Here is a 12,635-nt window from a genome sequence, read left to right as displayed (position 1 = left end):
AATTTATTGTTAGAATAACTTGGGTATAATTTTACTTTATATCTATAAAGTTACACAAACTCTCGAATTCTATTTTTAATTTTTTTTATATACATTTTCTTTTGTTTGCAAAACATTGTGAAAACTATGGCTATTTAATAGAATAATTGCTACAAAATTATTTTAATTGTGATTGTTTAAATACTTTATAGCACAGATCACAATACTTTGTAAATTCGGGAAAATTCACACACAAAAAGAATATAGACAAAATATGTGAGATCATATATTTTTTTAAAAAAATACAATTAAATCAATAATTAATTTAATATCCTTCCTCTCTCTATAAAGTAAACTCTACTTTTTAAAATATTTTTTATATACAATTAAGAATCAAATTGTCATTAATATATTAGAGGACTATGTTAAAAATTATGTAAGAGTGTAAGTGAGTCGGATTGAATTGAGTTTGGATAGATTCATTATTCAATTTCATCAAAATTTAATGAATTGGGTAGTATTTATGCTTTTTTTAAAATCCAACCCGATCATGAAATGGATGAGCTGGATTGCATTAATTGGATCAACATAATTATATTTATTTATTTATTATAAAAATTAAAAATTTTAAAATATATGTAAATCATTTGGTATGTTGATGCAAATATAGTATTATCAACTCATAAAATAAATAATGATACAGACTAAATTTTAAGATAAATTTGTTGATTTTTTACATTATTATCAACAATAACTAATATTGATACAAAATAAAATTTAAAATAAATAAATTGAACTATTACATTATTATCAACTTAAAAATATAAATTTATTATTAACCAAAAGTGATAATGAATATTATCTTAAATAAGTAATTATTTAAATATTAACTTATTATTATTATTTTATCTTATTTTACCGAATTGAATTAAATTATGAACCAGTTTTGTGGGTTCTAATTCACGACTTACCCATAACCTGTTCCACTCCTGAAAACATAGCGTATAACAGTGACAGATTAATGTATGTAGGTTGAAAATGAATGCATTACATTTAGAAATGTGTTTTTGGGCCACATACAGTTGTACTTGGGCTGATTGAAGTGGATTAGTAGAATATACGGTATATGATAAAGTCAACTTGATTGATTGCATTTAGCATCGTCACCAGAGTCGTACTACCTATCATATAAGGAAAAAGACACCCCATGTGATGCATAGATGATCCTAAGAAGAATTTTATTTTTTATATTAAAAAAAAGACATTGACGATTTAGTTAATTGCCTTTATTGTTAACAAAATATAATACAATATGATTCAACTTTTTACAATAAGAAAATTCAATTATTATTTACCTAAGTTACTATAGAAGAATAACATAACAATTAGATACAAACTTATTCGTAAATAAATAAATAAATAACTCAATGTGCTTAACTATTTTTTTTAATATATCTATAAATTTTAATTTCATAATGTTTTCTTTCTTGAAATAAAAATAATTTCATAGATGAACTAATTTCATCACATTAAAATGAGAAAAATAATTTTAACTAAAACGACTCACAAATTATTCCACTAAAACTATTTTTGGGGAGTTTGTTAATTCAATATCATGTAAAAATGTTGTAAACAAAATTAACCATTTGTATTAAATACAAACTAGCTATTTATTAATTTAACAAAATACAATATATATATATATATATATATATATATATATATTCATTTGTATTAAATTAATCAAAATTTTTTTGTAATTTTTTAAATATAAAACCTAAATATATTCTTTGCTGCTATTTTTAGGGGTAAAAAATAAATTTATTTATTCATTATTTATCTGATTCATTCACAAAGAATGTTATATTTCAAGAATTAAAGTCTTGTTCAAAAATTATAAACAAATTGAAAATTTGTTTTAACCTAAATGGGATAATATTATATTTGAATTTGTGTTACTTTTAACTCTTTTGAAAAAATGATATTTGATATTATTAAATTTACTATTTACAAAATTCAATACGCTTGTCAAATAATTCTAACACAACTCACACAAGTCACGTTAAAGAAGATAGTCATTATGTTATCGCTTATGGTATAATAAATGCAACATAATTATATGTGAATCATTCATTTATTTTAATAATATGAAAATCTAATCCCGAAACTTCCCTAACGACGAGTGAGTAAATTGTTCCTTCAATGGCTAAACAATTTTTAAATATAAAGATACTTATAAATTTTATGTTTAATTACTCACTCTAGGAGCAAACTTTTTATCATTTAGTCTTTGTCGTTGATTGTAATATTAGGTCAATATAACTTTTTGTTGACATGGTCGTATAGTGTACCAGAATTCTTGATGTATATGGCAAACAATATGCATTGTGGTTGAGATCTTAACAAAGCTTGAAGCTAATTATGCACATGTTAGGTGTTAGAATCTGAAGAAGGTTTAAGAGAAATGTTAGTAATATAATCTTTAAAATAATTATTTTAAGTTTTTATTAATGAGAAATATTTATAAAAAAAATTACAATTTTTTTAATATGTCACTTCTCATTTAATAAACTTGTATTAATTTTATAGTTTTTAATAAGGTTTTAATCAATAACAAAATATATACTAAAAAGAGTATGTTCTTAACTCTTCCGTCTAATTATTATTATTATTAATGAAAAAAGGTTCTTCGTGTCTTATTAATATTGTGAGTTGTGAAAGTTATAAAACGATTATGCTGCAATTTATTTTTAGAAAATAATATTTTTTATTTAAATTAATTGAGTAAAATTACTAAGTCATCATTCACTAAAAAAAATTGTGCAATTATCATAATAAATAAAGAGTAAAAATATCTTAAAATTTGTATACATGAAAATGGTGAATCATTTTTATATATTGTTATAGATTATTATTATTATTATTATTGTTATTATTATTATTATTATTATTATTATTTTCTTGATCAATAGGTTTCTATATGAAAAACTAAGTTTAATAAATTTTCTAATTTAACTACGTTTTTCATCTCTCGTTTTGCAAATTTCATCCTTCTATATATTCTTTCGTGATTTTAATTGTTCATTCAATAACTTAACATTTATTATTTAACTAAAATATTGTCATAAAAGAGTATTATATAATGCCACCTTATCGTTTTGGTAAATATTAAATGTTAAGTGATGAATTATTTTTTTTCAATTAAAATAACGAAATCACAAACTTTATAAAGAATGAAAAAAAAAATTCTGAAATTAAAAAAGTAAGGAGACCAAAATACAGCAAGTCATTCTTTCATTAGTATCAATAAAGAACTTGTTTGTTTCATCAAATTCACGATCCTATGTTGATACACCTTTCTTTCTAAACATCTTCAATTTGGGGTAATTTAATTTTCCTTACATGTGAAAATAATTCATGCCAACTACTACTATACTATAATGCTGCCTTTCTTTTTGGCTGTCAAAATTAAATAATAAAAAAAAACAGCAACAACAATAAACTAAAGTATAAAAATCTGCATTTTCATGTGATGCTTCTAGTCTCTATCAAACTCTAGCATGTGTGAACAACTTTTTGAAAAGTTCATTACAATTCTTGCTTGAGTGCTATAGCCGAATTGTTAGATGAAAGTTTGTACTTTGTAGAGTTTCTCAACTAATTCTCATTGTTTTCACGTTATATAAGTTTCTATTCATTGTTATTATCTTTTTATTAACACAATCTATAAAGCTATATATGTGCCTATGTGGGGGGCTATCAATTAAAACTAAAGGTAAAAGCATTTAAGGCTTGTTCCACCTAATAATGCTGGGTCCTAGACATTCAGTGAGATTACTCATTATTGTGTAGGATTGTCTATAAAAAGAAGATGTCTTTAATTGATTAGGACATATCAAGAGTTAGTTGATTTATTAAGGCTTATTACTTAATAGTCATATTTAATTGGAAATAAACTAGATACAAAATTATTGACATTGGGAGCATAAACTTATTTTTTCCTTATATATTAAAAATGGACGATTAATTTTCGGTACTAAAACTTTAGAAGCCTTTGTTTTAATTTAAATTTTAATTTTATGAAGAGATTTTACCAAAATTCTTAACTAAGTATTGGAAAAGATATAATATTTAGATGATAGTCAGTAGACTAATCTTGTAGCTAGGAGGCTTAGTTATACATGCTAATGTTGTGGTAAACTCACACCCAAGCTGTTTTACCCTAATATTAATAGTAATATTAGACTTTCATAGTTTAAGTGGTGAAATTTGAGAAACCATGTTGCTGTGGATTTTGATCCAAAAATTGGTTGTTGATCTAGCCATAATGAAAAGATTGCATTATTGATTCAGTAGGTCAAGCCACTTTGACTGCTCACTTGTGTTATAAGATATCTCTTAGTTAAATGTGTAACGACACATATAATTGTTGTGTTATATATATAATATATTGATTGAGCTGTGTAGTTCATATGTTATGTTCAATAGTTGATGAGTTGCTTTGTTGTTAAATGTTAGATTAAGGTGTTGTTGTGTCGTTCAAGTTGAAGAACATGTTGTATTGTGTTGAAAAGTTGCAAGTTGATAAATTGCTTAAGTTAGATGAGTTGTTTATGTTGGTAACATATATAGTTGCTTGACCGATACCCTAGGTTGACACATTTAGTACTGGATTATTATGTGTGTGTGTATGTGTATATATATATATATATAGTTAATCATCCCTACACTGCCAGTGTAAAGTTTTTTACACTGGCAACCAATCATATCTTTTAAAGTTGCTTATTTTATTATTATTTTATTAAATAAGCAACTGACATGTCACTATTAAAAGATATGATTGGTTGCCGGTGTAAAAAAACTTTACACTGACAGTGTATAGGTGATTAACTCATATATATATAAAGAGAGAGATGAGAGATTCACTTACTTCAAGAGTAAGTGACTTATTCTACTAAATAACTCATGTTTTATATCAAATTTTAATAGTCCAATTGTTGAATTAAAAGTTCTTAACACATACATTAAGTTCGTAATTTTTTTAAAAAAAATTGAAAAGTATTTGATACTTCATTTCTTTAATTCAAATTGATAAATAATCATAAAAATATTATATGCATTAATTTGAATTAATGAAATGGAGTAATAAATAGTTTTTATTTTAAAAAAACTTTACAGACTTGATCTACACATTAAAAACTTTTAATTCAATGATTGAATTATTAAAATTTAATGTAGAATACGAGTTATTGAGTAAAGTAAGTTTAAATAAACTCATCTATACATATACACATACATGTATAGTCATGTCAATTGTTGATGCAAATTTTAATACATGTATAGTATATATTATTACTGGTATGTTCAAGTATTGCTTACATGATTGTAGTTAGTTGTAATAATATTTTTTTATTATTAATAGTTGAATCATTAAGTATAGAAATCATAGTGAGTCGTTACAATATCATGTTAGCGTGTGACGCCTTTAATTTCTTTTATAGGTCCTTCAAATAAATAACATTTATCTACAAGTACCAAATATAGTTATTTTAAATTTTAAAGATATACAAATTAAAAAAGAAAATATTTTACAGGAATCAAAATAAAAATTTACTCTTTTCACAAGGAGTAAAAATAATGTTTACAAAATTTAATAGGATGAAAAATAAAATAAAAAATTTACAATAACTAAAATAAAGAACTGCTTACTGTATAATGATTAAGAATATATTTAATTTTTTTTTGTTTCTTTTACAATTTTGTTGATAAAGCTCTAATACATATAAATTCATCCCAACATTTCAAAAAACTATGATAATGTAGTCGAATTCTTTAAGTATATACTATTGATTTTAACATTTATAATTGGTAGGAAGTTTTATTTTAGTGACCATATATAAGAAAATTCTATTTACTTTCTGAATGACAGGATACATACATTCTTAAAGGAATTAATTAGCTGTAGCTTGAATACGTTTGTGGTTGACAAACAGCAAGTGCATAAAGTATACACATCAACACAATTACACGTTATTTTTATTTTTATTTTCTAATTGACTGTTCGCTTAGAGTAATATAATTTTTAAGATAAATGTTGATAGCTGTAAAAAAAATAATGTTAGTAACATGGTACTAATACTAGTACAAAAATAGGATTTTACGTCACCTCATTTACGTCAGAACTCCCAAAATACGATATTATAAATATACGGTGACATTGTCGTAAATAAAAGCTAACTAATTTATGTCGGACAAGGGAAGGTCCGACGTAAATTATACATTCTACGTCGGACACAATTACCCTCCGACGTAGATTGCATAATTTACGTTGGACCCTCCCTTGTCCGATGTAAATAATGCACATGACTGCCCTTAAAAGAAGGTCACTAGCAGCTGGAGATTTGGAGACATTTCAAAAACTTCTTCTCCTGCGCGTTGAAATCCCTTCGCCTCCTATACTCCTTCATTCTTTATAATTTTTCTAACATTTCAGTCTCTATTCATACGGCAAATGGGTGAGGAAGCAAAAACAGGTGATATTTCCTGGTGAAACCTTTTTTCTTGCTGATAGTGTTATAACTTGGTCTACATTAATTAGTTCTTCTACTTATTATGTGTGTTCCTTTTTATATTTTGAGTAGGAACAACCAGTGGCTGAAGCCAAGGCTGAGGAGAACAGAGAAGAGAAGCCAGAGGAAAAACCAGCAGAAGAAAATAAGGAGGAGAGCCAAGTCCGGGTTGCAGAACGGGCCGTTCTGCAAGGAGAACGAGCCGTTCTCCAAGCAGAACAGCCCGTTCTGCTTACAGTCGTTTTTTTTTTTTTTTTTTAATTTTCTTACAACCGACGTAAATTTACGTCGGTTTTTTACAACCGACGTAAATTTATTATTTAAAATTTATTAGAAATATAAAATAATGTGATATTTACTTTGTATTTACTGAATTTCATTCTTTTTTTCTTCTTCTTAATTTATAACAATTTTTACTTATTTATAAAATTTGTGTTATGAAGAATGTACTATTATACTTGTCTATTTTAAATTAGACCGAAAGTGAGAACTTGATAACCAATATTGTTGTGCTCACAACATAATAAATAAACAAAATTATTATGAAGTTGATTCATGTGTGTATAATTAAAATGAATAAGCATTATTAATGTACGATTATGATATATGAGTGATGACAGCTGTGGCTTGTGCAATGAAGGAGATGTGGTGAAGATAAAGGATACAGCTTTTGGCTTTTAATAAGACAGCAACGTTACCACTTACTACTGCTGGATTGCATTCATTACTTTTGCAGAAAGATTCATCACATATTTTTAAAAATTACAAGATTTCAAAATAATATTATAATTGGTTTAAGATTAGACTGTACACCAAGAATATTTGCTCCTTTTTTTTCAATTCCCTTGTAATAACACCACTAAATATTGAGATAATATTTTAGAATATTTTTTTAATGAGAATGAGTAAGTTTTAATTTAAAATTCCATTTACTAATTTTAATAATTTTTTTCATATTATCATTCAATTATATGTTTTCACATTGTTAGAATATTTATATTATGATTGTGATGATAGTTACTCAATATTTTAAAATAATACAGATAAATGAAAAAAATTGTAATGAAATGATGAAAGCAACAATGAATCAAAGTTAAATTCATTCCAACTAATAATAAAAATCATTCCAACTTGCGCAGTATAGCAGGAAAGAAAAAATTAGGCATAAAAACTGGGCCAAGCTAATGCTTATGTGATTAACCCAGTAATTGAGCAGTCTGTTTTAAAGCCCAAATCTGCGTGCGATAGCGTGGCTCTTTCAAAGAGTATCTTTAATTTGAACTATATGGAACTGGGCCGGCCCAAACCACAATACACTTATTTTATGAATTTTTGTAAAACTAGAGGAAATTTTAGAACTTATTTTAATTTTTAGTTTGTGAATGTACATGATAAAAAATTAATTTTATATGATTAAAATTTATGATAAATAAATATTTTTATATGATTAAAATTTATAATAAATATTATTTTACATATAAATTAAAATTTAGATTTATAATAAAATATTATATTTTCAAATAGGGTTATTTTTAACTATTTGTTGATTTTAAAATATTAAAATTTAATATATAAATAAATATTAAAGTAGTAAATAAAAAAGATAAACAATTCACGAAATCAAATATATGAGGGTGATAATAATTCTTAGAAATATTTTTGTTTAAAAAATATTTCTAAATACACTATGATTTAAGATAATTATTCTTCTATATATTTTGAACACAATAGAGCAACTCAAGAAGTGAAAGAAGCCTCAATTGAGAGATACATACCTTATGTTTATTTGAATTACACATTCGACTCAGGTAGAATTACTGTAAACAACAAAAATTGATCTTTTATCTTTCTTTTTACAAAACTTGAAATTTTAGGATTTCAAACTTCAAATTTCAATGTTAACAATGCGAAATTTTTACATGTTTTTAAAATGTAGGGTCGTTGATGCAGCTGTAGATGGATTGGGATGTGAATGATCTTAGCTATAGTCAATTTTACTATAGTTAGTTTTACCATAGCTATTTTATTTTTATCAGGGTTACTTTGTAACCAGTTCAATTATGCTTTTTGTTTTATCTTTTTGTATAAATACCCTTGCTGTCTCTGTTATGCACAAGTTTTTGTTGATCAATAATATTGAGCGTTATATGCTTCCTTTCTCTCCAGAGCTCTCCATTATCATACATGTTACATTTGGTTCATAATATGGTATCATAGCTCTTATTTTGAAGGGCTCTGGTGCGCATCTTTCTCTTCTTCATCTGTTCTTCCTTTTCTTTCTACAATGAGTGGAGATTATGATCAAATAGTTCATATGCATAGCCCTTATTACTTACATCCGAGTGAGAGTCCTGCCATTGCTCTCGTCTCACCAGTGTTGGATTCATCAAACTACAACTCATGGAGTAGATCAATGTTAACAGATTTGAGTGCCAAGAATAAACTCAAATTCGTTGATGGAACCCTCACCGAACCATTGCGAACCAATTCTCTCTACATCGCTTGGCGAAGGTGCAATAACATGGTCGTTTCATGGATCGTGCATTCTGTTTCAGTTTTAATAAGGCAAAGTATCTTATGGATGGACAAAGCTATCGACATATGGAGAGATTTGAAGTCACGATATTCGCAAGGAGATTTACTACGCATCTCAGATTTACAGCATCAAGCTTCTTCCATCAAGCAAGGTGACATTTCTGTAACCGATTTCTTCACAAAGCTACGCATAATTTGGGATGAACTTGAGAATTTTAGACCAAATCCGATTTGTTCATGCTCACCACAATGTTCTTGTAAAGCTCTTTCTAGTGTTCTGGAACGGAAACAACAGGATCAGATCAGGCAGTTCTTACATGGTCTTAATGACCAATATAACCAAGTCAAATCTCATATTCTGATGATGGACCCATTACCACCGATTTCGAAGGTCTTTTCCTATATTGTGCAACAGGAACGACAATTTATTAGAAATGATGGTATTCTCAGTACACTGAATCTTGAATCGAAAGGATTAATCAATGTTGTTAGTTCCAATACATCATCCTGCAAATTTTGTGGTAAAATTGGTTATAGCGAAAGTGTTTGTTATAGGAAGCATGAATTTGCCTCAAATGGAGCTGGAAATAAGGTAACATCCAATCGTGGCACAAAATCTTGCACTCATTGTGGCAAACTTGGACACACGATTGATGTGTGTTACAGAAAACATGGTTTTCCTCCGGGTCACAAATTTCATAACCAGAATACACATGTGAACAGCTCAGTGACTGGTGATGTACATGTCACTTCTGATCAACAAAAACAAGAAACTCATGGTCTACGCTTCACATCTCAACAATATCAAGCCTTGCTTGCCTTAATACAACAGCCAAGCAATGATTCCTCTTCATCTTCCACTCCTTGTGTCAATCAAATTGGTACTTTCTCTCCATGTCCCACTAATAATTCTTCCACCGTAGGTAATGTTCTCCCCTTTATTTGCTCCTTAAATTCAATTCACAATGCATCATGGTTTCTGGATTCTGGCGCTACAGATCATCTATCTTCTTCCTTAGCCTACTTCACTTCTTATTCTTCCATTAAACCTATAGTTGTTCGTTTACCAAATGGTCAAGAAGTTTTCGCCACACACTCGGGTCTTGTAAAATTTTCTGAGACATTATTTCTTTCTGATGTTCTCTACATTCCATCTTTCACTTTCAATCTGATTTCCATTTCCAAGCTCGTTTCTTCTCTTAATTGCATACTAACCTTTTCTTCTAATAAATGTTTGATATAGGACATGAACACCAAGATGATGATTGGTACAGTTGATGTTGTTGCTGGCTTATACAAATTGGTTGTTTCACCACCATCCTTAGACAACACCATTTCTGCAAATCATACCTCTGTTTGTTCTACTGTTATACAACCATCTTGTAATAAGTTGCCTATTGACCTTTGACATTTTAGAACAGTACATATTTCTCATAACCGCATGCTTCTTATGAAAGATTCTTATCCTTCTCTTGTAAGTGACAAAAATTTTATATGTAATACTTGCCATTACGCTAAACAACGCAAACTTCCTTTTTCCAAAAGTGATTCACATGCTTCTCAACCTCTTGCTCTTTTACATGTTGATATATGGGGCCTTTGTGCCAAAATTTCTTTTCAAGGTCATCAATATTTTTTAACAATAGTTGACGATTATTCTCGTTACACTTGAGTTTTTCTAATGGTTTCTAAATCTGAAACTCGTCAAATTTTACAGAATTTTATTACACAGGCAGAAAAATAATTTGAATTCAAGGTTAAAATCATTAGAACAGATAATGGAGTCGAGTTTCTTATGAATCAATTTTTTGCTTCCACAGGCATAATACATCAAACTAATTGCATTGAGACACCTCAACAAAATGGTATTGTGGAACGTAAACATCAACATCTTTTAAATGTTACTCGTGCTCTTTTTTTTCAATCTCATTTACCTCCCACATTTTGGTCCTTTACTGTTTTACATGCTACTTTCATTATCAATTGTTTGCCAACTCCTTTTTTAAAAAATAAGACACCATATGAACTTCTTTATACACATCTTTGTGATCTTTCTTCACTCAAAGTTTTTGGTTGTCTTTGTTATATTTCTACTATAACTGCTCATCGCAAAAAACTTGATCCACGTGCTAACCCTTGCATTTTTCTTGGTTTTAAACCTCACACCAAGGGTTATCTTGTGTATAATTTACACTCAAGAAACATAGAGATTTATCGTAACATTGTTTTTCATGAGGATTGTTTTCCTTACTATCACATTCACCATATTTCTCAATCTGATACCACCCCTGAATTCATTTCATCTAACTTGCCTCCTCTTTTATATGACACCCATGAATCTTTTATATGACACCCATGAATCTTCCATTTCACCCACTACACCAGTTGTTTCACCTATTGTTGATGCTCCTTCTCCTTCTAATCTTGTTCCTCTTTGTCGTTCACAACGACCCAGTAGACAACCAACTTTTCTTAAAGATTTTCACACAGCTTTTACCTTAACTAACACCAATCATCATCCAGGTATTCGATATCCCTTATCTCAGGTATTGTCATATGCTAAACTGTCTCCTTCTTTTTATCATTTTGTTATGTCTATTACCTATGTTTCTGAACCCAAATCTTATAAAAAGGCTTCTAAGCATGACTGTTGGCTTAAGGCAATGCATGAGGAGATATCTACTCTAGAGGCAAATTATACATGGGTTTTGACTGCTCTTCCTCCTCACAAGACAACTATTGGTTGTCATTGGGTTTATAAAATCAAACATCGAGCTGATGGGTCCATCGAACGTTACAAGGCTCGCTTGGTTGCTAAGGGTTACACTCAAATGGAAGGTCTTGGTTTTATAGACACTTATTCTCTTGTTGCAAAGCTCACTACTGTCAGATTAATTCTTGCCCTTGCAGCTATGAACAATTGGCATCTTAAACAGCTCGATGTTAACAATGCTTTTCTCCATGACATTCTTCATGAGGAGGTTTACATGCAACTTCCTCCGGGTATCACTCCTTCACTCCCTGGATAGGTTTGTCGTCTTCAAAAATCTCTTTATGGTTTGAAGCAAGCAAGTCGTCAATGGTATGCTCGTTTGTCTTCATTCCTTGTTTCTCATGGCTACACGCAATCTCAGTCTGATCATTCTCTTTTTCTTAAATGGTCAAATAATTCTTTGTTCACTGCTTTATTGGTCTATGTTGACGACATTCTCCTTGCTGGCAATAATATTTTTGAGATTCACTCCATCACTCATCTTCTTGATACCACGTTTCACATCAAAGATCTTGGCAACTTAAGATACTTTCTTGGATTCGAGGTTGCCCGAAACAACACTGGAATTTCCGTTTGTCAACGCAAGTATACCCTTGATATCCTTACTGATACTGGTTTATTGGGTGCTAAACCTGTTAACACTCTGATTGACTACTGCACCAAGTTACATAAAAAATTTGGTACTATTCTTCCTGATCCTACTCCGTATCGTCGATTAATTGGCAGATTGATTTACCTCACTAATACTCGTCCTGACATCTCTTATGTTGTCCAACATT

At 28.7% G+C, this 12,635-nt stretch overlaps 1 protein-coding gene across 1 annotated transcript; it reads left to right on the top strand.

The window, feature by feature from the left end:
- Positions 1 to 8,832: 8,832 nt before the first annotated feature.
- Positions 8,833 to 10,491, top strand: LOC109798586 (uncharacterized). Its single transcript, XM_083061274.1, has 2 exons — positions 8,833 to 10,272; positions 10,327 to 10,491. The coding sequence occupies exons 1-2, from the start codon at positions 8,833 to 8,835 to the stop codon at positions 10,489 to 10,491; spliced, it is 1,605 nt and encodes a 534-aa protein (XP_082917400.1).
- Positions 10,492 to 12,635: the final 2,144 nt, after the last annotated feature.

This window comes from Cajanus cajan, chromosome 8, assembly GCF_000230855.2.
Source record: "Cajanus cajan strain Asha chromosome 8, NIPB_CcT2T_4, whole genome shotgun sequence".
NCBI lineage: Eukaryota > Viridiplantae > Streptophyta > Magnoliopsida > Fabales > Fabaceae > Cajanus > Cajanus cajan.
This window is presented reverse-complemented; position numbering and strand designations above follow the sequence as displayed.

Bases quoted from the DNA above. Each gene is read 5' to 3' on its own strand.
- LOC109798586 (XM_083061274.1), top strand. From the start codon at position 8,833: ATGAGTGGAGATTATGATCAAATAGTTCATATGCATAGCCCTTATTAC. The intron at 10,273-10,326 runs GTTTCTTCTCTT...TGTTTGATATAG, and splicing joins TGATTTCCATTTCCAAGCTC to GACATGAACACCAAGATGAT.